Here is a 26,601-nt window from a genome sequence, read left to right as displayed (position 1 = left end):
ACATGTACATGTCTGTGCTCTGCATACTCAAGTTTGTCCGGCACATCCCCTCAACACTTTGCATTGTATACTTTTATATTCGAGAATCACTTACCACCTTCGCACATACTTTGCTCCCATCTCTCCCCGCATTCTGCATTGTGTGGAGGAGGTGCTATGTTTGGTTTGTGTACATGGCTAGCCACAGTACGTAGTGTTGTTGTGTCTGCTAGGTGTACATGTTGTTTGTCATGTTGTATGTGATGATATAAGGTAGCGCGTTTATTTACGAGCAGTGGTTTCTCCCATTTACATATCGCTGTCTTAAAGAGGATACCAAAGTTTTTCTCACAGGTGAAAAGTGGGACCACAATTGCAGTCATTCATTACTATGCAAGAATGTCCAACAGCATGACGCTTCTAAGCTTACAGCCCCCAATCTTGCGTGCTTTCTTAAAAGCACGCCAACTCCCACAATCAGACCAACATTCACACAGCTTTCTAATGGCAGTTATCTGCTTCTTAATAACATGGATTGCTACGCAATGTGAGCTGGCATTCCGTATGTCCTTACTGTTTCAAACCGGATAACTTCCTCTGGCAATCTCTATTCCCAGCCACACAAAGTAACTCCCAAAGTTCAACTTGGCCTTCAATACCTACTTTGAAAACAGATTTTATTCAACGGAGCAAACTGAAAGCGCTTTTGTTTCAAACAGAAGTGTCCCTCACTTATCCAAAAGTAATTTATCGACTGCAGATAGCACAAACTTCAAGTAAAATACACTCCCTTTTAAATACGAACCTCCCATTACACTTTGTGAATTGTTACACAATTTTCAACGCATCTGACATTTAAGGTCTGGCACACTTTTTTAACACTGTCTCCTCTGGCCTTGTCACAGGCTTTCAAACTGTTTTTAGTCTAATACCAGACTTCATTCATTCAATCATCCCTGGAATAACAGGAACAGTGCCCATAATTCTTGCTCCGTTTGCGGCCATCCTACTACTATTTTAGCCTGTTAAAAAAGGCTGCGCTCCCTGTGGTAACAAGCATGTCCGACAGAATACGCCTCTACATGATGCTACATCAATACCGTGAAAAAATGGAACAACTTTTCGGCTGCCTGCCTCTTTCTATTATCGGAGCCAGCTACAACATGACATTTATTTACACATATACAATCTGCGTGCAACCATATTTTTATTGCAAAACTTGCCGTGGCGAATGGATCTATGCCTTACCAACATCCCAGCAAACGCTCCCGATATCCAGCAGGTAATGGAGTATCTTGAAAACCATGAAATTGATTGGTCGGGCAGTGGAGCAATGGCGGATGCAACGCAAAAAGGTATCCTGGCGGAATGGGATTTCTGTGCCGCCGTGAAAGATCTCCTGCAACGTGCGACCTTTGACAACATCGCAGATTGCCTGCCAATTCAAATTGCCGCTCCAACATTCAAGGAACTTTACTGTCCCTTTGAGTATACGAATTGGATCGCTTTGCTTTTCTCACACGATGGCAACTATCGACTCTTGGAACATTACGCATCTCAAGCCGCTGAAGAACTTCCGGACTGCAATCTCCAAGACTTGTAAGAAATTCACTTTATTCTTGGATTGATTTTTTACAACTTTTTTGACTTTTTCCTATTACATTTTTTAATACACTTCAATTGAACTATTTTCATATAATAACTTTCTAAGTATGCTTAGGCATTTGAACTCTGTTTTCATTATTGGCCCTTACGTCTCCACACTAACCAGGGATGGATGATGTATGGCCTATGCAAATACGCTATTTACTTGCTAAATTATCCTAAACCCGACATCCATTTTGAAACCATATCTATTCTTTGTACACACGTCTCTCTGCCTGCCTGTTATGCACGAAGCCCTTTCACACAAATTACCTCATCCTCAGCCTCTGCTCACGAGCTAGAGATCAAGATTAAAACACGGCATTGTTTAGGAACTGCTTTGCACAGTGTGGTAATCGTATCCTACCTTTATTTTCATTCTACAGTTTACAGTCATTCATGTCTAATAGGTATTGTTTATGTCACATGGAACTGTAACATGTAATGTGGAATTGACTGATGCAGGAGCTTAGGTTTGAATACAGCAGAAGCGGTTGGAGTTTGCCTCAGCTGGATGCCTTAGCTCTAGCACCAGTGGTTCCATTTATGGCACTTAAATAAATACACTTTTTATATAACTTGCAGACTCCATCGCTTTATCATACACAGCCACTTTCTTAAACACACCTGATTTCACCATTTGTCTTCTGTGGCATTGCAACATTCTGCATTATATTCTTCACGATTATTTCTTTATTTCTGCTTGCTAAAACACTCCATTTGAGTCTTCAGACCGGTAGGGGTGAGTAGTTTGCTTCCCACTCCCACTATAGTCTGAACCCATACTAACACCACTTGCACAGCTATGCTACAGTGGCCAGTATGCTACAGCATCCAGATCACATCAATTTACAGCAATCAGCTCACGGTTTCATCCCAGAGTGTACCGGCACCTCACCTCAGCACCATCTCACTCTGGGCAAAACAGCACTTTCACACCGCTAGGGGTGAATACTTCGCTTAACACTCCCTGTATAGCACACCCTAACCACCCCACAGAGCTCACAGCGCTATAGTCTAAACCCATACTAACACCACTTCCACAGCTATGCTACAGCTGCCAGTATGCTACAGCGCCCAGAGCACAGCAGTTTACAGCAATCTGCTCACGGTTTCATCCCTGAGTGTACCGGCACCTCACCTCAGCACCATCTCACTCTGGGCAAAACAGCGCTATCACACTGGTAGGGGTGAATACATCGCTTCACACTCCCTGTGTAGCACACCCTAACCACCCCACAGACCTCACAGCGCTCCTACCCTCCCATTTCCTACTCTTTTCGCCCTTTTTTTCCCTTACTCGCTTCAACGGAATCACAAAATGGCTGCCAACACTTCCTAGTTGCAACCGCTCGCCCCGCTCGCAGCCAATAAGCAGCAAGCTCGTGCTCGTAACGCCTCAGCCAATCAGAAGGCAGTATTCCCAAATATCATATCTGTAAATGTCGATATTTCTCCAAAACTACTGAACGGATTTACACCAAATAAACAAATGCGTGCTTTCTAGACCAAGGCCCTTCTCCCTGCCAAATTTGGGGTAATTCTGTTCACCCTTTCGACCTTGTCTAAAGTTTCCTATGGAAATTAACATGGAGAAAACACGTTTTGGGACCCCCTTTTTTCTCGCCCCCCTTGACGAATCACCCCCAAACTTTCAACATAGGAGCTGATATGAACAAAGAATTAGTTTGGAAAATTTCATGAAGATTCATCAAACGACGCCACCGTTATAAGCAAAACAAAAAATGTTCTTCCTATGGAAACTTGGTCCTAACTATAACTACCTACTGGGGACCGCCACTAGGTAATTTATATATATATATATATATATAAGTCCCAATTTTACATCAACAAAACAGGTCGGGCACAGACTCCATTATAATGTGCTTCTTTATAGTTGAAATTAGCACTCTTTATGACGTTTTTCTGTTTCAGTCCTGCGGCCTTGATCACATGTGCGCTACGTAGCTCTCACGTCCTTTAACTTCCATTTTTTACATAATTTACAATTTTTTTACGCTGAGTGCATTTGCTTCTTCACAAGCAAATCATGTGATTCTGACCATGTGACCATGTGACACAATGGCTATAGACATGGAAAAGAGACTACATAATCGTCATAGACACAGAAATAGAAAAAATCTTCATCATTTCTTTAGTTGCTTAAAATTGATAAAACACAGCATGACACTCTTATTCCATCATGGTACGCCAACATTATTACTGCATAGTTCACTAGGAAAACCACTAATGAAAACATTGCAAAAAGACATGTATATAAATAAGATACATATTCGAAATGTAAGAAACCTATTAAAATGGAATTCATAACGTATTCTAAAAGAGAGCAACAAATTATAAGAACCTGCCTAGTATTCATAATTGGGATAAAACTCTGATTTACAATTTATGCTCAGCAGGCACAAATGATAAATAAAACGATTGTGTCAGGACAAATAGTCATTACGAGCCACGCCTCTAGGTCACAAGTGCTGAGTGTATAAAGTGCTTACAACTAAAGTGCTAGTGCTATATTAAAATATATTTATTTATTTGTATATATATATATATATATATATATATATATATATATATATATATATATATATATATATATCCACGCTCTGTTGCCAGTCCCACTGATTGAGAAGCACTCGAATGCACACACAAGGTGGCAAGCCTTTTTATTTCGGGATACAGGTAAGCTTAGTTCGTGGTATCAATCACACAGCCAGCATGCGATTCGCCTTACGCGTTTCGAAAGTCTCTGCTTTCTTCCTCAGAGGCCGGTGTATGGACCGGCCCATCTGGGGGCGTGATTGGGCAGTGATTAATGGAGACCGGAGCATGTATCCATCATAGCGATGGCCTCTGAGGAAGAAAGCAGAGACTTTCGAAACGCGTAAGGCGAATCGCATGCTGGCTGTGTGATTGATACCACGAACTAAGCTTACCTGTATCCCGAAATAAAAAGGCTTGCCACCTTGTGTGTGCATTCGAGTGCTTCTCAATCAGTGGGACTGGCAACAGAGCGTGGATTTATGGCGGCGACCCGGCCGTTGAGGAGCACCACCCCACGAAGATGGGGGCTAGGCGGCAGAGCATCGGTAACGCCGCTCAATGGTATGCACACAAGGAATTGAAGGCAAGCGCAGTTTGTGGTGGCCCATCCATGGACTTGAAATGTTCACAGAAATTAATGCACCATTTGAGGAAGAATTTTTCGGGACTCCAATACCCACAATGCCTACGGTGTATGGACCGGCCCATCTGGGGGCGTGATTGGGCAGTGATTAATGGAGACCGGAGCATGTATCCATCATAGCGATGGCCTCTGAGGAAGAAAGCAGAGACTTTCGAAACGCGTAAGGCGAATCGCATGCTGGCTGTGTGATTGATACCACGAACTAAGCTTACCTGTATCCCGAAATAAAAAGGCTTGCCACCTTGTGTGTGCATTCGAGTGCTTCTCAATCAGTGGGACTGGCAACAGAGCGTGGATTTATGGCGGCGACCCGGCCGTCGAGGAGCACCACCCCACGAAGATGGGGGCTAGGCGGCAGAGCATCGGTAACGCCGCTCAATGGTATGCACACAAGGAATTGAAGGCAAGCGCAGTTTGTGGTGGCCCATCCATAGGCTTGAAATGTTCACAGAAATTAATGCACCATTTGAGGAAGAATTTTTCGGGACTCCAATACCCACAATGCCTACGGTGTATGGACCGGCCCATCTGGGGGCGTGATTGGGCAGTGATTAATGGAGACCGGAGCATGTATCCATCATAGCGATGGCCTCTGAGGAAGAAAGCAGAGACTTTCGAAACGCGTAAGGCGAATCGCATGCTGGCTGTGTGATTGATACCACGAACTAAGCTTACCTGTATCCCGAAATAAAAAGGCTTGCCACCTTGTGTGTGCATTCGAGTGCTTCTCAATCAGTGGGACTGGCAACAGAGCGTGGAGAGAGATATATATATATATATATATATATATATATATATATATATATATATATATTCTTTCATCAAAACGAGGAGGTGGGTCACTGAGGAATCGGCAGATAGTGTATCCACCAGAAAGACTGTTACTGCAGGTAAGTATCTTTTGCTTGTGATGGATACTTCTACCTGCTGAATCCCCACCCATAGAATGAATTTCACAACAATACCCTGCCCAGGAGGACGGAGCAATATTTGACACTCCGGTCACCAGTGTCACTATAGGCTTTAAAATAGTATACTATCGACAGTTGTCCAATTAATAAATAACAATCTGAAAGTGACAATTAGTTATGGATTCCTCACCTTAGAATTACCCCCAGGCGTCTGACTGGATCCGAAGAATTTTTTTCTCCACAGTACTCCTGCGCATCGATAGGTGGCGTTGGTCGAATCCGCATTCGTCATTGGCGTCGTGGTAGCCGGAATGACGTCAGTTTTTTCTTTTTTGGCGCCAGCCAGCCCAGATCAGGAGAGAGCGGTACCTCAAGTCAAATTTTGACTGTTTTTGCGACTTTTGTCGACCTCTTTTTTGAGTCGTTCGACTCCTGGTGCACAGAGAGATGTCACGTCGGACCGGCTGCAAGACTTGCTTCTCCTGTCGCAAATTGATGTCGGTCAAGACCTGAACTTTTTGCGCCTTTGGTGCTTGGAGCGCGACCACGACCCAAAGTCGTGCTCCGACTGCCGGGCCATGAACCTGAAGTCTTCGCGAGAGTGGTCCCGAAAGCTTCTCGAGGCCTGGAAGTCTGCTCCGCGCCATTCGAGGTCCCGGTCGAGAGGGAGGTCGCGGTACTGGTTGCGGAACCACCACTCGTCATCAAAGTCTTTGTCTTCGGGTAAATCGAAGCACAAGAAGAAGCTGAAGAAGCATTGTCGTTCTCCCCGTCCGTTGGCTGATGTGACGCAGGAAGTAGAAGGTAGTCATCCGGCTCTGCTCACGGAGCCTGTTAGGTCGACTCCGGCCTTCCGTCCCTTTCCGGGAGCCAGAAAGACCTCTGCCCAGCATCGCATCTTTTACGAAGCCTTGCATTTCATCTTTGGGCAGCCCGAATCTGCCGCCGTGCCCTCGGGCCCCGCTGACTCAGTTGGGGGCTCTAGGCCTTTGATGCCGGCGGCTTCGGCTCTCGCGCTGCAGGGCCCCCAAGGATCCAGGCCTGGATCTGGATCGGTGCCAGTCGACCTTGTGACACCTCCGACGCCTATCCAGTGACGACACCCCCGCCACCTCCGACGCCGGTTGTGTTCCCAGCCAGCGTAGGCCCCAGCCTCCCCCTCGATGAGGACACGGAGCCGGACCGACGTCAGGACCGGCGCCGACCGGTACTTTTGTACCCCTGTTCTCCCCTGATGTTTCCTACCGCCCTGAGGGGTTACCAGTTGAGGGTGAGGTGGACTGGGAGGGGTCTGTGGATCATCTTGCAGACCAGTTAGAGGAACCTGACTGGAGAGAGGAGTTGGGTGATGCCAGTGGTCTGTACACCTCTTCAGACCTTGGCATGCTTTCGTCCCCTATTGTGGCTATGGAGGAGGTTGCATCTTACACAGTGGTGTTGCGTAGGGTTGCCAAGGCCTTAAACCTCGAGCTTTCTACTGTGGCGGTCAGGACTAACCTCCTGACCAAGGTGCTTCAGCCGGCAGCGGCCTCTTCGGAGTCCCTGCTGCCGTTCAATGAGGCCCTTACGAACATCCTTTTGGTCACTTGGTCCAAGCCCAACACAGGGGCTCCTGTGGAAAGGATGATTGTCCGACGCCACCGCCTGGTCCCGGGCGACCCCATTTTCCTCTCTCACCACTCCACCCCTGAGAGCTTGGTAGTCCAAGCCTCGACTTCCAAGGGCGCATTCCCTAACGCACCACCTGATAGGAAATCCAAGAAGCTGGACCACCTTGGGAAGAAGATGTTTTCTTTCTCCAGCTTGGGACTGCGGTCGGTGAACTCTGCATGTCTCTTGGGCAATTACTCCCACTCGGTGTGGGAAACTGTTGCGCAGGTGCTGCCACAGTGCCCGGAGAAGGCCCGGGCAGTGCTCTCCCGTGCATTTGCCGAAGGGAGAGACGCAGCGAAGTTTGCCATCCGATGTGGGCTGGACACCGTCGACTCACTAGGTAGGACGATTTCCACGTCGGTAGCCCTCAGGCGCTACACCTGGTTGAGGTCTACTGGCTTTTCAGGCGATTTCCAAGCTACGCTTTTGGACATGCCCTTTGATGGCCGTCACTTGTTTGAAGACAAGGCGGACAATGCGCTTGAGCGTTTTTAAGCACTCCAGGGCTACAGCCAGGTCCTTGGGCCTCGCATCCACCTCCGGCCCAGCGCAGTCTGCCTTTTGCCCCTTTCGTGGCTATGGAAGGGGTGCCCCCACCACGTTCCGTCCAGTGCCACAGGCCTGCGCACGCTGTCCAGCCCCTCTACGGCCAGGGACGTGGGACCCACTGTCTTGGGTCTGGGGTACAGCTGGCAGGCCAGTCCACCAGTGCCCCCTCTGCAGCAGCCTTCAAGCCCTCCTAGTCCGACCTGTCAGGGCCAACTTTTGCCAGTGGGCGGCAGGATTCACCATCACCTTCCCCACTGGCTCAACATCATGTTGGACAGGTGGGTTTTGCAGATAGTCCGAAGGGGCTACTCCCTCCCCTTCAAGACTAACCCACCATCCATGTCACCTCAGACCCATCGCATGTCGAAGGATCACTTGGCCCTTCTCCAACAGGAAGTAACGGCTTGCTTAGCCAAGAAAGCCATCAAGCGTGTTCCTGCCCCAAAAGGAGGTTGTGGTTGTTATTCCCACCATTTTCTGGTGCCCAAGAAGGACAAGGGCCTTCGTCCTATCTTGGATCTCTGGAATGTCAGTTGCTTCCTCCGGAAGGAGAAGTTCAGAATGTTGACCCTGTCTCAGGTCCTGTCTGCCCTCGACCCTGGAGTCTGGATGGTAGCGATGGACTTGCAGGACGCTTATTTTCACATCCCTGTCCTGCCGGCCCATCAGTGTTACTTACCGTTCACGGTAGGCCATGGGCACTTTCAGTTTACCGTGCTCCCCTTCGGCCTTACCAGCGCCCCTCGGGTGTTCACAAAAGTGATGGCGGTGGTCGCAGCTCATCTGCGCAGATCAGGGGTTCCAGTATTCCCCTATCTCGACGACTGGCTGTTGAAGGCGGGCTCGCCCCAGGCTGTCGTCTCCCACCTCCAGACTATGGCCGATCTCCTGCACTCGCTGGGGTTCATCATCAATGTGCTGAAGTCACACCTGATTCCCTCTCAGAAGCTCCTTTTCATCGGAGCAGTTCTCGACACAGTGCAGTTTCTGGCTTATCCTCCCGAGCAGCGAGTCTGGTATATTCGGGCTATGATTCCGATCTTTCAGCCTCTATCCCGGGTATTGGTGAGAATGACCCTGAGGCTACTGGGCCTCATGGCTTCCTGCATCCTGCTGGTGACTATGCCAGGTGGCATATGCGGGCTCTACAGTGGGACCTGAAGTTCCAGTGGGTACAGCATCAGGGGAATCTTTCCGATTACGTCTAGATCTCAGAGGGCACTGCACGGCAATTGCAGTGGTGGCTAACAAACCGGGATTGGGACAACAGCGGATCCCTCTCCCTTCCCCAACAAGAGTTCACAGTGGTGACAGATGCATCACTGCTGGGGTGGGGTGGGGTGGCCACTTGGGAGAAGCAGTATCAGAGGCCTCTGGTCTCCGGCGGAGTCCGGGCTCCATATCAACCTTTTGGAGCTTCGGGCGATTCATCTTGCACTAAAGGAATTTCTGTTGAGTTCCATTTAGATGTGGTAGCACAATTTTAAGAAGAAATATATAATATTATTGCATTGTGATTGGTTACAGGAAAAGAAGATTCTAAAATATGATTCCAAAACCTATTTAAGATAGGTGTTTCTGAAAAATGTTAATTACGCAATAGAAAAGCTCCTTTTGGTCTTTATATAATGGGTTACAGTTTTATAGATTTATAAACAGTGGATCTGGCCTACAGAGAACAGAGAGAAGGGACTGACATACACGAGTGAGATGACCTTTGTCTGTCGACATGGGGTTACTTCAGTGCTGCCTGTGGACTTGACCTGATTTCTGCCAGGAGACTCGTAGTATTGAGAAATGTAGTCTTGCAGTACCAGTATCAGCAGGAAGAGAATTGAAAGCTGTTGGCCACATTATCACAGATTGGGAAGTCAGCCTTTTCCTGTATAGAGAAAGGCAAACTGTAAGTACCCTATCACATCTGTGTTACACGCTTACATTTCATCACGTGCTCAGGAATTGTAATAGGAATTAATGTTACCTGTTCTCATTACATGGGAACCAACAGTGCAAGTACATGATTGTTTCTGCTTTTGTCATGTAAATAAGTGCACAAGATTCAAAACCAAAGTGTTCTGTCTTTTGTAATATCCCAACAACATGCACATTTTAGAGACACTGTACCTGGTGCTGACTAAGTGAATATATTTTGCTTTCGTTTCACATTGCTTAGTTGCTTTGAAATATGCACTGTACATTTTTGTAGTAACTAAACTTGTAGGGCCTGATTCACAAAGTTAACTTACGTTTTTGGGTAAGTTTGCTACTTTTCGGTATTCACAAACTGCTCTATTGTAGTAACTTACACTTCTGTAGTAAATCCAGCACTACACATAGCCAACCACTGGTACTTCAACACCCTCCAATAGAAAATAATGGAGTTAGAGTCTTTGTACAAAAGTGTAAGTTACTACAAAAGTGCACTTTCTAAATAGCACTTAGTTGTACATTTTGCAGTAGCACTACTAAACGTACTACAAAGTGCAGTGTGTTAACCAGCCTGTGTTTTGTACTATAGAAAACTCAGGTGTATTACTTCTTAATTTGGTGCCTTGGTTAATCCATCTGATGTGCAGCATGGCTTTGGTTTTAAAACAAAAGCCTCACAATGCGTGTACTGAGAAAGCCACAGCTGTGTTTGTACTCGGAAGGTGGGTTAAGGGCTCCTAACACAAGGAGGGAGGGGGAAAGCCAAAAATAAAGAGAGGCAGCGATGAAAGGGAAAGATAAGCCAGCTGTAATATAAATGCCGTCTAATACATGAAGCATGGCGTCCGTGAAGCAGACGCTGTGCTGATACACAAGCAGAGGGAAAGCAAAAAAAAAAAAAGAGTGGAACAGGAACAAATGTATATTAAAAAAGTGTAAAGCCACAGTAACCGGGTCAGTTGCCTGGAAGGGTCCAAAATACCAAAAGGCAAGACTAATTAGGCATATCCACCAAACAAAAGCAGGCATTTAAGAAGGGCACTAACAGAAGACAATTGAAAAGATGGGAGGTTCTTGAACCACATATACCAGATACTGCATGCCTCGCAGAGCAGCGCATGCTCGCTGCGCTAGGCTCGACCTAAAAATGGGTAATAGTGAATAAACCGGGATGTTTTACACAGGAGCAATACTGATTGATATCAAATAGATAATGACACTGAAGCTCGAGTTGCCTATGATATCACTCAGAACCCCGTGGTGAAAAACATCGCCATTTTTCACTTGTTACTCATCTATCATTTTATTTTATATATGGCCCCTCAAATTATCTGCCCTGCTTTCAAAATCAGTGAAGGGTCAGAAGATTATTTGGAGAGTAATTGATAACATAGTGTCCTCACCCCCTACCAAAGATAAAACAAAATGCCTGCCATTTACCTCCACCACCTTCTGCATTTCTTCACATTTGTCTAAAAGTAAAAAAAAAAATATATATATATATATATATATATAGCCTCCTGTCGCTCTGTGCTAGCCCTGTCCAAAGCTCCATTCCCTGCTCTCGTATTGAGAGCAGAGAGCTGACACCATACTGAGCTGCTCTGTGAGAGACGCTTGCCGGTGCAGTTTGTTTTCAGCTGTCTATGCAGGTCTACAGAGAAGAATGTTAAAGCAATCAATACGTGACCCGCTTTCAGCCGCCTCTCTTGGGTTTCTGGAGACCCTGAAGAGGTGGTAGAAGGAATGTGAGGCCACCTGCAACTATTTTGCCGCCTTGCTGGTCTCGGGCAAGGCAGCATAACGGAGGAGAATCAAGCACTTCTTGTGAAGTAGCAACAGTGGAAAACAACTTTTGTTTCCCAGTGTTGATACTTTACAGCATTTACTAACTGGATTTTGATGCCGATTATTCATGATAAGAGACTCGCAAAGGAAGCCATCCATTACAAAGGTTTATGCTACTTCTGCGACATGTTACCTAATGTTTTCAGAATAAAAGTTTTAACAATTTAAATGGAACCATCAAACGTGCCTTTTATTGCTCAGTATGCTGTCAATTTATTCTGGTTAAGGTTTCAAGATGTAAACAGTTTTTTATTGTTTTTGAAAACTTGTAAACAGTTTAGATGCAAATCTACTTTTCAGAACTATGTTGCTTTAAAGTAAAGGCATTCACTCATGAAAACCAACACAGGAAGCCTAATGAATTTCCTAAATCTCTTACAATAAATTACAATTGATGTCTAAATGTGTATTTTTTCCTTACAGGAATGGGTATCGTTGTGGTCCATACCATATGATCATGGCAATGAAGAACATACACCTACTCCCCTAGGCCTGGCTTGGCTGATTCCACTGTGGGTGGACAGAGATCCAGAGGTCTGTAAATGTACTTAATGATTTTAGTTCATGACATATTAATAGTTAAGCTAGTTAGATTGAACTTTAGAAGAAAAGTGAAATTATGATTGAGTAGGATCGTCATGTTCTTTGCTTAAAAATGCTAACCTATGTCTCATTCAGGGAGACCACCTTACTTTGGGCGCATTCTTTAAGGCCAGTGAGAAAGTGCGGTTTCTCCGTCATGTAATCCTCTTTATACTCATCAACACTGCGTATCTCCCCTAACGTGGGATCCAGGAACAATAACGTTATTTCGTTATTAAATCCCAACCAAAAGGCACCTATTTTATTACACAGCTGATTGAGGTCTAAAATACTCTAAAACAATTTAATTCCAATCATTTAAATCGGGGGGAGGGGAGAGTAGCTAGGCTGGCCAGTCTCAGACAAAGGAAAAAGTGTGGTCACTGTGAGGGTGTCGTGCTGACCTATTTCAGATTGCAGTGAAAGTTGAAACTCATTCAATTCTACCCCCTAAATACCATCGTTCGCAGTTTTGACTTTTTGTGATAGCATTTTGATACGCCCTTTAGTGCTAATGATGCGGAACTCACACCTTCAACACTTCCTCTGTAGTGCTGAGGATGTGATCTCAAATCCTAGCTCCCAGGAGGAAGGAAACCCGCTTGTGCTTGTACAACAGGTTTGCATGAATCCTACATCTTTTATTTGCTGTAACACCCTACCCACATAACAGTGAGACTGCAAGATGGTAGTACTCGCACTGTTAGTAGAAAATTGGGGTGGTTTCTGGTGCTTGTGATTTTTTTTTTAAGCCATACTTGGACTTTTGCGGAGTATTCTCTGAACAAATACTGATAGGAGCCACACATCTCTAGACTCCCCGTGGGCTTTTCTTTTCAGGCAAGTCAGGAGATAGCAGAGTTAGTAGCCACCCCTCTGGGAAATGTCATGTCTGCTATTGAGAATGACATTTGGCATGGCAACGGTTTTGCCCTTTTCCAGTCCCTTACAATATTTCCTCTCATGCATAAGGGATTCCATTTTTGAGGGGAGAAGTGAAAGATTTCACACTACTTTACGCCTTGCTGCTATAATGTAATTCTCTTTAAAAAAAAAAATCATTTCCTATGGAAGGTATCCACAAATGTTTTTGCAAAACCACCCTCACAATCAAATAGTCTTATGTATACTCCAAACTTCTGGGCAATATGAATAACACTATCCTTAAACTCTGGTTTTTGGGTACAGTTTACTAATATTTAGCTTTCTTTGCTGTCCATTTGTGTTCATTTAATTGTTCATTTTCATATGTTGCATAATCATGCTAGTCAATGTGGGGGCGTTGGCTGTGGTAGTCATCGAGTTTTGCTTTGGCAGAGTAAGCAAGGTATGCATCTCTGGTACCAGGATATCCTGGAGAATGTAATGGTGTATTACTTTTCTAAATGTTCCTTCAATACAGATAAAGTTACAGATCAAAATCTTGTCTCCAGTTTCTCTTTTTCCCTTATTTACATTCTCTATTTTGTAAACGTGGTGTTTATTTGTCTGAAGATACCTGGACCAATCCACATAAAGGGCTATTTTTATCACAGCAAACTTTTGTTAATGTGATTTAACCCCTTGTGTGCCACGCCCTTTCCCCGCCCTGTGCCGGGCGTTGCATTAGCGGGCGGGGTTCATGACGAGCTGGACTCGTCATGGGCACAGCGCAACCGCGGCCCATGACGAGTCCAGCTCGTCATGGGCACACAAGGGGTTAAAGACCAAAAGCTTTGATGCACATCACTTTTTGCATTTGGTTGACAGTTTTTTTAAATGTCACGCTTTGGCAGTTTTCTCAAATCCCTCCCCAGTAAAGCAAAAGCCCTGCATGTTTTAATTCTCCCCAACAGGTGGGAAAAATTGGCATATGTTTTGTTGGTGACACTTCTCAATATCTAAAAAGGAAAATAATACCAATATATGACACGTTAAAAAATGGTGACAAGCAGTATATATTGAGGTATAAGATAACAGCATAGCCAAACTTCATCACAGTGCATTATTTACACCCAAAAAATCTGTAGAAGCCATCCCAGATAAATTCTTAAATGAAGAATTATGTGAAAGAATAAATATAAGTTATACTACTCTGGTAAACTTAACCCACTCCGTGCATGATGGCATAAAGCAAGGGAAGACTTAAGATGTTGACACTTTTTGATCATGTTTTGAAATGCACTTATTATTTGGGCATGTTGTTCAGTCATCTGCTATTTTTAAGAGTGCACAGAAAAATGTGTTTGGTTCCAAATTATGACATGCCTATTTTTCTTTGATTTTATTCTAGGTGAGATTTACCAGCTTATCAATTGGATCCTCTGTAGCATCTGTTGAGGAAGGATGCATCGCATTAGCTGACAGCTGCCAGAACATATCTGGAGGACTGTGGGGCACCGTGCTAAACATTCTCCTAGACCATACCGAATGTAGCATGGTGCGAAGAGAGGTATGCTAGATTTCACAATATTAGGCTATTTTAGGGTTCATTTTAGAAGTGAAATAATAAAAATCAAATATGGATTTCATATGCTTCTACAGAGGTCAGCAATATGTAGGTTATACATCAAAAAGTATATTGCCTTTTTAGGTTACGAACTGCTAGTAACGAATTTGAGCAGGTTGTCTTTAGTAAACAAAAACAATATCAAAGAAGGGGAGTGAAGAGGTAACTGGATAGAACCTACCTCCTATATGATTATTTTATAAACAAAGTGGTTCTACCCTATCTAGATATAAAAGTTAATAATTTTTATTTGTTTTTAAGTGATGATAAGTGAGGTGAATATGAGTGATCCATGAGGTGTCACGGAAGTCACTATGTGTTTTTAAAATACCCCTCACACACTATGAGTCCCATAGTGTCATGCTTCATCATGGGGGTCTTCCCGTCCCTCTACGGGGCGGGGCGTGCTACTACCTACGAATACGTGGGAGCACTGTTGTTATGAATGGATAGGCTATGTGTAGTGAGGGGGTGTGAGTGCTAGGGTTAAGTGTAAGATACAAAACATATTTTAAAAGAACCCTGTCTTTAGTAAACAGCACATAGAGGAAGATGTCAGGAAATATTTGACAGGTCTTTGTGAAATGCTGTCCCGAAAGCTGGTAAACCAAATGCTGTGAATTTTAGTGCCAGATTCGTGTTGAGTAGTATTGTGACTTTTAAATATACAACATGCTGTGTGTACTTACTATCCAAAAACATATTACCTTTATATCCTTTTGTTATCAGTTAAAGAGAGAAGGCTCTATCATTGCAGATTGACTACTAGATTTCACCAACATTTTTTGTTCAGTATTTTTACTGCGAAGAAAAAAACATTGTGTAAAATAAACATTACCGCACCTTAAACAGTACAGATGTCAAATCTTTCGTATAACTGTAAAAGATACGGCAACCATTCTGTACTTTTCCTTCATTTGGAATTAACGTAAACTGAGCGAAAAACGAAACTATGGAAGATAGATATGACAAAGAGAGAAAGTAGGAAAGTGCTAGGTATAGGACAGGTGAATAGGCAAAAACTGAGCATTAGCTGGGTTGTGCGTGTCTGTGCCTGGGGTAAACCTATTTCAGGCCTGGGCTGTTCATGAATGACTTACTTTGTTATGGTAATAATAAAGAAGAAAAAAAACGTCTAGCCATCCAGTATCATCCGAGTCATTTTAATGCTCAGAAAAGTAATTCTTTGAATAACATTGTATTGAGTACTTTTATTCAAAATACATTATATTAAATCCAAATCTCAGCAATTTTTTTTCTTCTTTTTCTCTCTCTCAACTTTTCAACAATTATATAACATTGCATAGTATATACAATAGTGTCTGCAGGTTTCACCACAAACATATATAAAAAATATAGATTACCTACACACTCAATCAATCCACACCACACACTTTCAATATCTTTCAATCCATTCTTTCATTCTAATTAAAACATTCACCTTTTCTTCCATATAATGGGTCAATCAGTTGCAGATCATAAACAAGATTATTATATATTCTCTTTACACAAAATGTTCTGTCCTTAAAATACAATCATTATATACAATCATTTCAGAGGTTAATCCATTCTGTAAATATAACATGTGTGATTATATTCTTTGTGCAGTACATCCTGTAAATGTAACTTATGTAGCTATATTCTTTGTTCTATGCATGTTTCTTCACAAGCGCCTTCCTCAGGATAGACAATATATGTTGGGCCTGTATAGGCCTCCAAGTACCTGCAGGGACACAGTATGATACCTTTCTGATCATTCACCAATTTTTACTAGAAAGAAAATAGAATATAGAAAAGGAAATCCTCCACCTTCTATGTGTATCTATTACAGAGGTCCCTTTCACCATGACCTAATCTAGCGCGAGTATTCAGTGCAATCGTGCTCTAAGACCATGCAGTTCTTACAGTGGGTATTAGTCCATCACCACCAGAGTGTCCTTTATCATCATATGGTGCCCTCTAGATATTACCCCGATCCAAATATTTAAGATACTCAACTAATCTAATTACCCGCCAAGAGTCAATGAAACAAATTCCCGGTAATGGGCCATGTACTGCCAGCACTCGGAGTCAGGAACTGCCTATTATGATATTCAGGGAAATCCTGCCCGTTTAAGATCCATATCTGAGTACATAAGGAAAACGCAAAAAATATTACCTTATTTCCTATGGTAAATCAAAAAAGAGATGACTACAAGCATAATCTGGCCACTGCATGTGCCCATTGGTTTGAAAAAACGTACTTTGTCTGAAATCTTATGTATGACACATGTGTCCCTTCCTGTGTTCAGTAACTTTTCCTACTTTTCAATAATCCTGGAATCTGAAAGGAACCACAGATCACTAATATTAAACTTATCTTGGTAACACAAGGCCTAACAAGACTAGAGGTTTTAGGCAGACAAAGGATGGGAAACAAAAATGCTAATGCAAATATGTTCCCAAACCAGAGACTCACACACACGGTGATACTCGTATTCCAGCACAGTGCACTAGCGAGGGGTACCTGGATGTAATGTTCACGGGACCGAAAGAAAGGGAATATTTGCCCATTTCTTGCAAATTAACCACATCGATAGTTAATAGAAAGGATCTATTGTAGTTTAGAGCCCTAAGTAGCACGCTCTACCTGCACTTAAAGGCCCGCTCCAGCGTTAAAGGCTGAGCCAAAGGCAAGGGCATTTAACAAGGGAGCGGGCCTTTATAGGCCGGTAGAGCCCGCTATGGAGGGCTCTAAGGCTATTAGAACATTCCGCCCCTAGAGGGCAGAATGTTCTAATTTGTAAAACAAAGGCCACACGGAGACCGAGTTGGTTGAAATCCCCTGAGGCTCCGTGAGGCCTTTGTTCACAGCAACAGCTGTGAACAAACATTGGAATGTTGATGCTCAAAGCTTCTACCAGTCATTAGAAGCCTGGAGCCTTCCATTGTCTGCAGTGGAGCACTCAACATTCCAATGTTGTAATCCCAATTAGAGACTCAACCGCAGAGTGATACTCGTATGTCGGGGCAGTGCACGAGCCGGAGATAACTGGACAAGCTATGTAATGCTTGCGGGACCGAAGGAAATGTAAAACTCACCAGTTCCTTGCAAAGTAATTAAAACGGGCCCAACGCGCAATCGTATCTGATACCTCCTCCTGCTTACTTCATGTTCTAAACCAGGAACTTCACATCGCTTCAGCTCTGCCATATGGTTTTGAGAGGTCTCAAACTCCTCTTGTGTCATTTTTAAGGTAGCAGAAACGTGCTACAGCCCCGCCCGCTCCTGTACAATAAGTGTCTTGAAATTAAGGAAAACTGTCTCCCATTTTGGAATGGCTAAGAAACACTGAAAATAGCCCGAAGAGAATAGATAAGACTAAATCTAAAATAAGAGAGACATTGGTATGTTAAGATTATCTTTAATATTGCATGTAGGTCCCATTAGGCCCTACCGCACCACTGTTAATACAACAGAAGTGTACTACAACCGCCCACCTATATACAGGTGAATACAGACATTCAAAGACCGTCGGCCATTTTAGAAAGGCTTAAGGGTACAGCAGGGAATATCCTGGCAATCGAAAGAGTACTAGATGTGAAGGACAGGGACATCATTTTACCAATATCTTATTGTGTTTTACAAAGGGATGTCCCCGTTTAAATTATTATTTTAGATGTAGTCTTATGTATGCAAAATAATAAAGTAGTTCAACTATTTCTCTTTCTACTTGAATAGATTATGTTTCTCTTGCATGCCCACTGTTAAACCACCTGATGGCTTGGGGCTGCAAGGGAAGAGGGTTGGTAATCATAGAATTGAGTTTGCATGTCAACAACCTTTGCCCTCTCTGACTGGAGCTTCTTTTGGACTGTATTTGATTTCTTTTAAAACTCAATCAATGTACCTAGAGAAGGAAATTGAGAGGCGTATTGGTAGCATGTAATGTGTATATACTCTTCAGTCCTTCCCCACTCTCACAGGAAAGCTGTTATGGTAGCACTTCGGTGTCAACTCATTACATTTTCAATGGGCTTTTTTAAAATTAAACTCTAGTGTTTATTCATGCTCTTCTGCCCTAAAAATACTGCCAAATGCTTAAAGGGAGTTCCCAAAGGAAATGCAGTTTTGTGTCTTTAATCATTTCTCTTGCATAATAAATATTAATGGAATGAAAAGTGTGCATCAGCTACATAGTTCTCGTACCCAAAACAAACAAAATAGCATCCTCTATGTATGCCACTGCTTTATACCTGTTATTGGCCAGTGATATGGCCATAAAATTCTCAATCTGAAAGAGACTCGTTAGTGATAGATTCCTTACCTTAGAATTTTCCCCAGGTGTCAGTCTGGATCCGGAAAGTTTTCTGCTTAGCAGTACGCCTGTGCGCCAGTAGGTGGCACCATGCGGCTCCGTACCCGTCACTGGCGTTGTGCGCGCCGAGATGACGTCACGGAGGCTACTTAGGCGCCACCCATGCGGGCTGACGTCAGTTCTTTCTTTTTCCGCGCCAAAAACGCAGGTCCGGATTGAGCACGTACCTCGGTCATTTTTTGACTGCTTTTTTGTGACTTTTTGTCTCCTTCTCTTGTCTCCTGGTGCACGTAGGGATGCCCGGCTTTAAGTCTTGTGGGTCGTGCCACCTTAATATGTCGGCGGCAGACCCCCATGATGTCTGCCTCTGCCTGGAGAATGACCACGACTCCCGGGATTGTCAGGACTGCCATGCCATGGCCCCAAAGGCATTACGGGAGCGGTGCCCGAAGTTGCTGGAGGTCCGGCACTCCTCTCACCGCCGCTCCGGGTCTAGGGGCCGTTCGCGGGACCGCTCGCGGGACCGGAGCCGTCGCTCCTCGGACTCTAAGTCTTCACCTTCAGATTCAGGTAGCGACGCCATAAGAAGAAGTCGAAGAAGCGTGTTTGCTCTCCGACGTCCCCCAGTCGCTCCCCGGAGGCGGACGAGGGGGACAGGGGCTCCGCCCCTACGGCTCTTCTGGAGCCTGGGAGTCCTGTGGCCTACCCGCTATACCCGGGTCCGTCAGCGACTCCCGAACAGCGGCAAGAGTTTCTTGCTGCCTTGGACCACCTGTTTAGGCCTCGGGCTTCCGCCGGTGCGCCTGCGGGCCCCGCGGCCCCGTGTCCAGATCCTGTTGACCCGGCGGTACCGCCTCCGGCGCCAGACCTGGAGCCATTGACTCCAGTGCCCGCGGCTCCAGCCCCGGCACCACAAGGTGCAACACCGCTGGCTCTGGCCCCGGCACTGCCCTTGGCTCCGGCCCCAGTGCCGCCCCTGGCTCCGCCACAGGCGCCGCACTGGGTGCCGTTTATCCCACCCCTGCCCCGGTTCTCGAACCATTTCGTTCTGATCTGGGATCCTTATTGGGACCTGGTTCTGGGTCGGCCCCGGCCAGCGCTGCTGGCCCCCTCTCCGGCTCCGGTCCTGCCGCCGCGGCCGGCTCCTCCCCCGGAGCCAGATGAGGACTGGGACAGCTCCGAGGACCCCCTTGCGTAGCAGTGTGACTCCGAGCAGGATTGGGTGGATGACCCTCAAGATGCGGGTGAAATTGCTGTGTCTTCTGACCCGGGGTTTGCCTCGCCTCCACCTACTATGGAGGAGGGCGCTCCCTACACTATGGTGCTGTGTCGAGCCGCGGAGGCTCTCCATCTCGACCTCCCAACGGTGGCCCTTAAGACCAACCTCCTTACGTAGGTGCTCCAGACGGCGTCTACATCGTCGGAGCCACTGCTCCCTTTCAGTGAGGCCCTTACCGAAGTCCTCTTGGGTACTTGGTTGCGGCCTGCCTCGGAGGCGCCGGTGGATAAGAACGTCGCTAGGCATCATCGCCCGGCGCCTGGTGATCCCGCCTTCTTGACCACTCACCCCACACTTGAGAGCCTGGTCATTCAGGCCTCGACATTGCAGAGTGCCTTTCCCTTGGCTCCGCGGATAAGGACTCTAAGAGGCTGGACCAATATGGCAAGAGGTTGTTCTCTTCAGCCAGTTTGGGGTTGAGGTCGGTTAATACCGCCTGCTTATTGGGCCGTTACTCCCATGCAGTGTGGGATTCGGTGGCGGAGGTTCTGCCTCAGTGCTCTGAGAAGGTCCAGGCTGTCCTTTACCAAGCGATTCCGGAGGGCAAGGATGCAGCGAAGTTTGCCATCAGGTGTGGTTTGGACACCACTAATTCGTTGGGCAGGGCGATTTCCATGACGGTGGCGTTGCGGCGTCACGCCTGGTTGCATTCCACTGGGTTCTCACCCGATGTCCAGAGCTCGCTTATGGACATGGCCTTCCTGCCTCTTTGGTGATAAGGCTGACAATGCCCTGGAGCGCTTTAAAGACTCTCGTGCCACGGCCAAGTCTTTGTGTCTTTCCTCGAAAAAAACTCACCACAACAGGGTTTCGTTCTTTTCGTGGCCAGGGCAGGGGTACCCAGGTGCGCTCTTCCAGCAAGCCTGTGCCGGACGAGCCTCAGCGAGGCCGCGGACGTGGGTCCCGCAGGGGTGGGTCTGGTAACCTGCATGTGGGTCAGTCCACTTCCACCCCCGCTGCTTCCGCCTCGAAACCTTCCTAATCCGAGCTTCAGGGGGCACCCCACGCCAGTGGGTGGCAGGGTTCACCTCCACCTCCACCACTGGCGCGAGATCACATCGTACGAGTGGGTGCTGCAGATTATCTGCCAAGGTTACTCGCTCCCCTTTCTGTCCTCCCCTTCAGCCATGCCGCCTCGGTACCACCGCATGTCGGGGGATCATTTGGCCCTTCTCCGTCAGGAAGTGTCGGTCCTCCTGGCCAAGGGGGCCGTCGAGCGCGTTCCTGGGCCAGAAGTAGGACGTGGTTGTTATTCCCACTACTTTCTGGTCCCCAAGAAGGACAAGGGGGGCTTGCGCCCCACCTTGGACCTCCGGGACATCAATCGCTTCCTCCGGAAGGAGAAGTTCAAGATGCTCACTCTGGCTCAGGTCCTGACTGCCCTGGACCCTGGAGACTGGATGGTAGCATTGGACTTGCAGGACGCTTATTTTCACATTCCCGTCCTGCTGGCCCACCGGCGTTACCTACGGTTCACGTTAGGCCAGGAGCATTTTCAGTTTGCCGTGCTCTCCTTCGGCCTTACCAGCGCCCCTCGGGTGTTCACGAAAGTGATTGCGGTGGTCACAGCTCATCTGCGCAGGTCAGCGGTGTTAGTCTTCCTCCTACCTCGACGACTGGCTGTTGAAGGCGGGTTCGCCACAGGCAGTTGTCTCCCACCTCCAGACTACGGCCGACCTCCTGCATCTGCTGGGGTTCTCCATCAGTGTGCCGAAGTCGCACCTGAGTCCCTCTCAGAAGCTCCCTTTCATTGGAGCAGTTCTGGATTCGACACTGTTTCGGGTTTATCCTCCCGAACCGCAAGTCCGGGATATTCAGGCTATGGTTCCACTCTTTCAGCCTCTATCCCGGGTGTCAGTCAGGATGACCCTCCGGCTTCTGGGCCTGATGGCCTCCTGCATCCTGCTGGTGCCGCATGCCAGATGGCATATGCGGGCTCTGCAGTGGAACCTGAAGTTCCAGTGGGCGCAGCATCAGGGCAACCTGTCTGATCATGTCCAGATCTCGGAGCCACCACTGCACAGCACTTGCAGTGGTGGCTCACGAATCGCGATTGGGTCAGTGGCAGATCCCTCTCCCTTCCCCAACTTGAGCACACAGTAGTGACGGATGCGTCCCTCCTGGGTTGGGGAGGCCACTTGGGAGAGGCAGAGATCAGAGGCCTCTGGTCTCTGGCAGGGTCCCGGCTCCATATCAACCTACTGGAGCTGCGGGCGATACGGCTTGCACTGAAGGCATTCCTTCCCTCTGTCCTGGAAAGTGTAGTGCAGGTGTTCACAGACAACACCACCGCCATGTGGTATTGCAACAAACAGGGCGGGGTGGGGTCGTGGACCCTATGTCAGGAGGCTCTGCGCCTCTGGACGTGTCTGGAACGTCAAGGCATTACCTTGGTGGTTCAAAACCTGGCAGGTTCTCTGAACGCCAGGGCGGACAAACTCAGCCGCCGGTGCATGGTGGATCACGAGTGGCGTCTGAACTTGGACGTGGCGCAAGGTCTCTTTCTGCGATGGGAGAGCCTTGGTTAGTTCTTTTCGCCACCGAAGAGAAAGCGCAATGTCATCAGTTCTGCGCATTGGAATTTCCAAGGCGGCACTCGCTCAGAGACGCTTTTCGTCTCGAGTGGAGCTGCGGTCTGTTGTACGCCTTTCCGCCTATACCACTTCTGCCCAGAGTGCTGAAGAAGTTCAGGCGCGACCGGGCCCAAGTTATTCTTGTGGCTCCGGACTGGGCTCGAAGAGTATGGTATCCCGAGCTACTCAGTATGAGCATCGATCCCCCGATCCGTCTGCCTCTTCGGGAGGATCTTCTGTCGCAGCAGCTGGGACGGTCCTCCACCCGAACCTGTCCAGCCTCCACCTCCATGCTTGGAGATTGAGCGGCGACAGTTGACACCTTTCGATCTTCCTCCCGAAGTCTGTGATGTCATCCTGGCAGCCAGGCGTCCCTCCACTAAAACGGTGTACGTCTGTAGGTAGAACAGATTTGTGGCATGGTGCACAGCTAAGACTGTGGATCCCCTTTCTGCCCCTCTTTCTGAGGTTCTTCTGTTCCTTCTCTCTTTGGCCCTGCTCTGGGCACTGTTAAAGGTTATCTTTCGGCCAGCTCTGCCTTTCTACGGCTTCCAGATCAGCCTTCTCTTTTTAAGTCCACGGTTGTTAAACGTTTTCTTAAGGGCATAACGCATACGTTCCCACCTGTGCCCTTCATAATGCCTCAGTGGGACTTGAATCTTGTCTTGACTTTTCTGATGTGCTCTCCCTTTGAGCCCCTTCATAACTGTCCCTTACGTCTTCTTACTCTCAAGATGGCTTTCCTGGTAGCTATCACCTCTGCCAGGAGAGTGAGTGAGCTCCAGGCTCTTTCTTCCAAATCTCCTTTCCTTTCTGTTCATCCGGACAAGGTGGTTCTAAGGATCGTCCTTCTTTCCGATGGATACATCTGCCAGTGGATTCCTCACCTTGTGAATATCCCCTGCGCCAGCAACATTCGGAAACTTTTGTAGTCGTCCATGCCGAGTAGGTCAAAGACGACGTCACAGAGACACGGCTCCGCTCGCGACTCCGCTGAAGTCACCGGCTCCATAAGAAGACCTCGCCGGCGTGATGACGTCAGTTCCCTTTTTTCCGCGCCGTCGACGCAAACGGATTTCGGGACTCTCTCTCTGTAGCTGTTCTTCTTACTTTGTTTTCAGCTGGTTTCTCTCTCTCTTCTTCTGCTGAAATGTCGACAAAGAAGTCTGGATTTAAACCTTGTCGAGAATGTGGGAAACACAGGTCGATAACGGATCCGCATGAAGACTGCGTGTGGTGCCTGTCTTTGGTTGATGATGTGGAAGGATGTTCTTGCTGTCGCAAGATGAGCTCCAAGGCTCTTAAGGAGAGGGAAGCGAAATTGTTCATCGCAAGGATGAAGAAGGAAAAAAGAGGCCGGAGAAGATCGAGGTCGGCGTCGAAGTCGACTTCGGGGCATGCTTCTAAATCTAGGTTCTGTGTGAGGAACCTCCTGCTCCGTGTATGCCTTCGGCTCCGCTGATTCCACCGTCGGCGCCGGTCGGCCCGAGTCCGGTGATGCCTGAACAATATCCTGCGTTTCCAGGACCAGGTCAGGACCCTACACATTATCTTAATGCGATGTATGGAGTTTTCTCCAGAGCCATGTACCCCTCTGGTGCACCTTCGTGTCCTATGGGTCCTATGGCCTTCAGTTTGGGAGTTCCCCAAGCTTATCCTCAGGCTCCCTTCATGTCAATTTTTCCGGCGACGCCCTCTTGGCATCTACCGGCGCCGAGGACATCGACGCTGCTCCCTTCTTCACCGGCGCCGACTCGACCCCGTTCGACTGTTCCATTGGATCCACGCTCGACTCCGGCGCCGTCGGATTCGGTCACGGCGCCGCCGATTCCAGTTGTGAGGATCAGGTCTAGGAGGGAGGCCCAAAGGGTGCTGGATGAACAGAGATACCTGATGGAGGAAGTGGAGGAAGGTGAGCTTATGGAATCGGACGATGTGTTTGATGAGTTGAAGGAGGCTAGTGGCCTGGACTCATCACCTGAATGGGAGATTACTCCTCCTTCTGATGCTCCTTCAAAGGATGTGGCACCATACCATGCTGTTATAAAGAAAGCGGCTGAACTTTTAGATCTGCAGTTGCTTTCTGCAGAGTTCAAGCCTAACATCCTAACAGAAGTTCTGCACTCTCCTTCTACTGTTTCGGAGCCTTTACTCCCTTTTAATTACGCCATTATAGAGCCAGTAATGGAGGTGTGGCGTAAGCCCTATTCTGCTCCGGCAGTTTCTAAAGTTATTGCCAGGAGGTATAGGGCAGCTCCGTGGGACCCAGACTTTTTGACATCTCGCCAATCTCCGGAGAGTTTGGTGGTTCAGGCTGCCTGTTCTAGAAAGTCATCAGGTTTTTTGTTCCCCTAGTCCCGAGTGACAGGGAAGCGAAGAAATTGGATCAGTCGGCCAAGAAGGTCTTCTCTTCTGCCAGCATGGCCCTTAAATCGACGAATGCCACCTGTCTTTTGGGCCGATATATCCATGCTCTTATGGACTCAGCAAAGCAGCTAGCCCCAAAGCTGTCAGAAGAGGATAGGATAAGTTTCAATGAGGTCCTTTCGGATACCCAAGCGGCGGCACGTCAGGTGATCCAAAGTGACTTGGATACACAGACTCAGTTGCAAGAGTCATGGGATCTTCTGTTGCCACCAGGAGTGTGTGGCTTAGATCTTCAGAATTCTCCTCTGATGTCCAGTCAACGCTCTTGGACTTGCCTTTTGATGGCTCCGGACTTTTTGGCAAGAAAGCGGATGCTGCGCTTGAAAGATTTAAAGAGAGTAAGGCCACGGCTAAATCTTTGGGCCTTCAATCTCAGCCAAGAGGTTCGTTCAAGAGGTACAGGGGCTTCGGAAGATCAACCTTTCGTTCTTACAGACAGCCCCAGCAGCAGCAGCAACAGCAGCAAAACACTCTATAAGAGCTGCAGAGTCAGAGGTCACACTCTAGGTCGTCAGCTCTCCTCCTCCTCCTCCTCCTCCTCTTCCTCCTCCTCAGCCGATCCCACCACTGCAAAGCAGCCCTAGATCCACCATTCTGGATCATGCTGGTCCTGTGGAGGGCCGGCTTACCCATTTTCTACAAGATTGGGAATCGGTTACTACAGACCTTTGGGTTCTAAATCTTGTAGAGAATAGGTACGCCCTTCCCTATTCGGGAATTTCCTCCGAATTACCCTCCTTGTCAAGGGGCTTGCTCAGAGGACCACCGTCTTCTCCTGCAGGAGGAAGTCCTGACGTTACTAAAAAAAAGGTGCGATAGAGGTGGTTCCAGAACAGGAGAGGGGTCAGGGATGCTACTCCCGGTATTTCTTGATTCAGAAAAAGGACGGCAGATTGCGTCCAATATTGGACCTCAGGATCTTGAATCTTTTTCTGAAGCAAGAGAGGTTCAAGATGCTCACCCATGCGCAGGTTATTCAAGCGCTGAATCAGGAGGACTGGATGGTGTCGATCGATTTGCAGGATGCGTATTTCCACATCCCCCATCCTGAAGTCGCACAGGAAGTATCTCTGGTTTACGGTAGGGTCGCAGCATTATCAGATTGCAGTCCTTCCGTTTGGTCTTACTACTACACCTCGAGTCTTCACAAAGGTGGTGGCAGCCCATCTCAGAAGGTCGGGGATTTCAGTTTTCCCCTATCTGGACGACTGGCTTATCAAAGCAGAGTCGCCAGAG

General features: G+C 47.1%; 1 protein-coding gene across 4 annotated transcripts in view; it reads left to right on the top strand.

Moving 5' to 3' along the window:
* RTTN (rotatin) overlaps window positions 1-26,601 on the top strand; it is a 1,165,399-nt gene that overhangs the window by 830,663 nt on the left and 308,135 nt on the right. For 3 of the 4 annotated variants that reach the window (XR_014961587.1, XM_085605903.1, XM_085605902.1), the window contains exons 31-32: window positions 12,142-12,252; window positions 14,573-14,731. Coding sequence is in view for 3 of the 4 variants with exons in the window: in XM_085605903.1 (XP_085462029.1) it covers window positions 12,142-12,252; window positions 14,573-14,731 (270 nt within the window). In the remaining variant the exon portion in view is untranslated. The remainder of the gene's footprint in view (window positions 1-12,141; window positions 12,253-14,572; window positions 14,732-26,601) is intronic. The other variant, XM_085605904.1, reaches the window with a different exon arrangement.

Source organism: Triturus cristatus, chromosome 5_1 (genome assembly GCF_964204655.1).
Source record: "Triturus cristatus chromosome 5_1, aTriCri1.1, whole genome shotgun sequence".
NCBI classification, from domain to species: Eukaryota; Metazoa; Chordata; class Amphibia; order Caudata; family Salamandridae; genus Triturus; species Triturus cristatus.
This window is presented reverse-complemented; position numbering and strand designations above follow the sequence as displayed.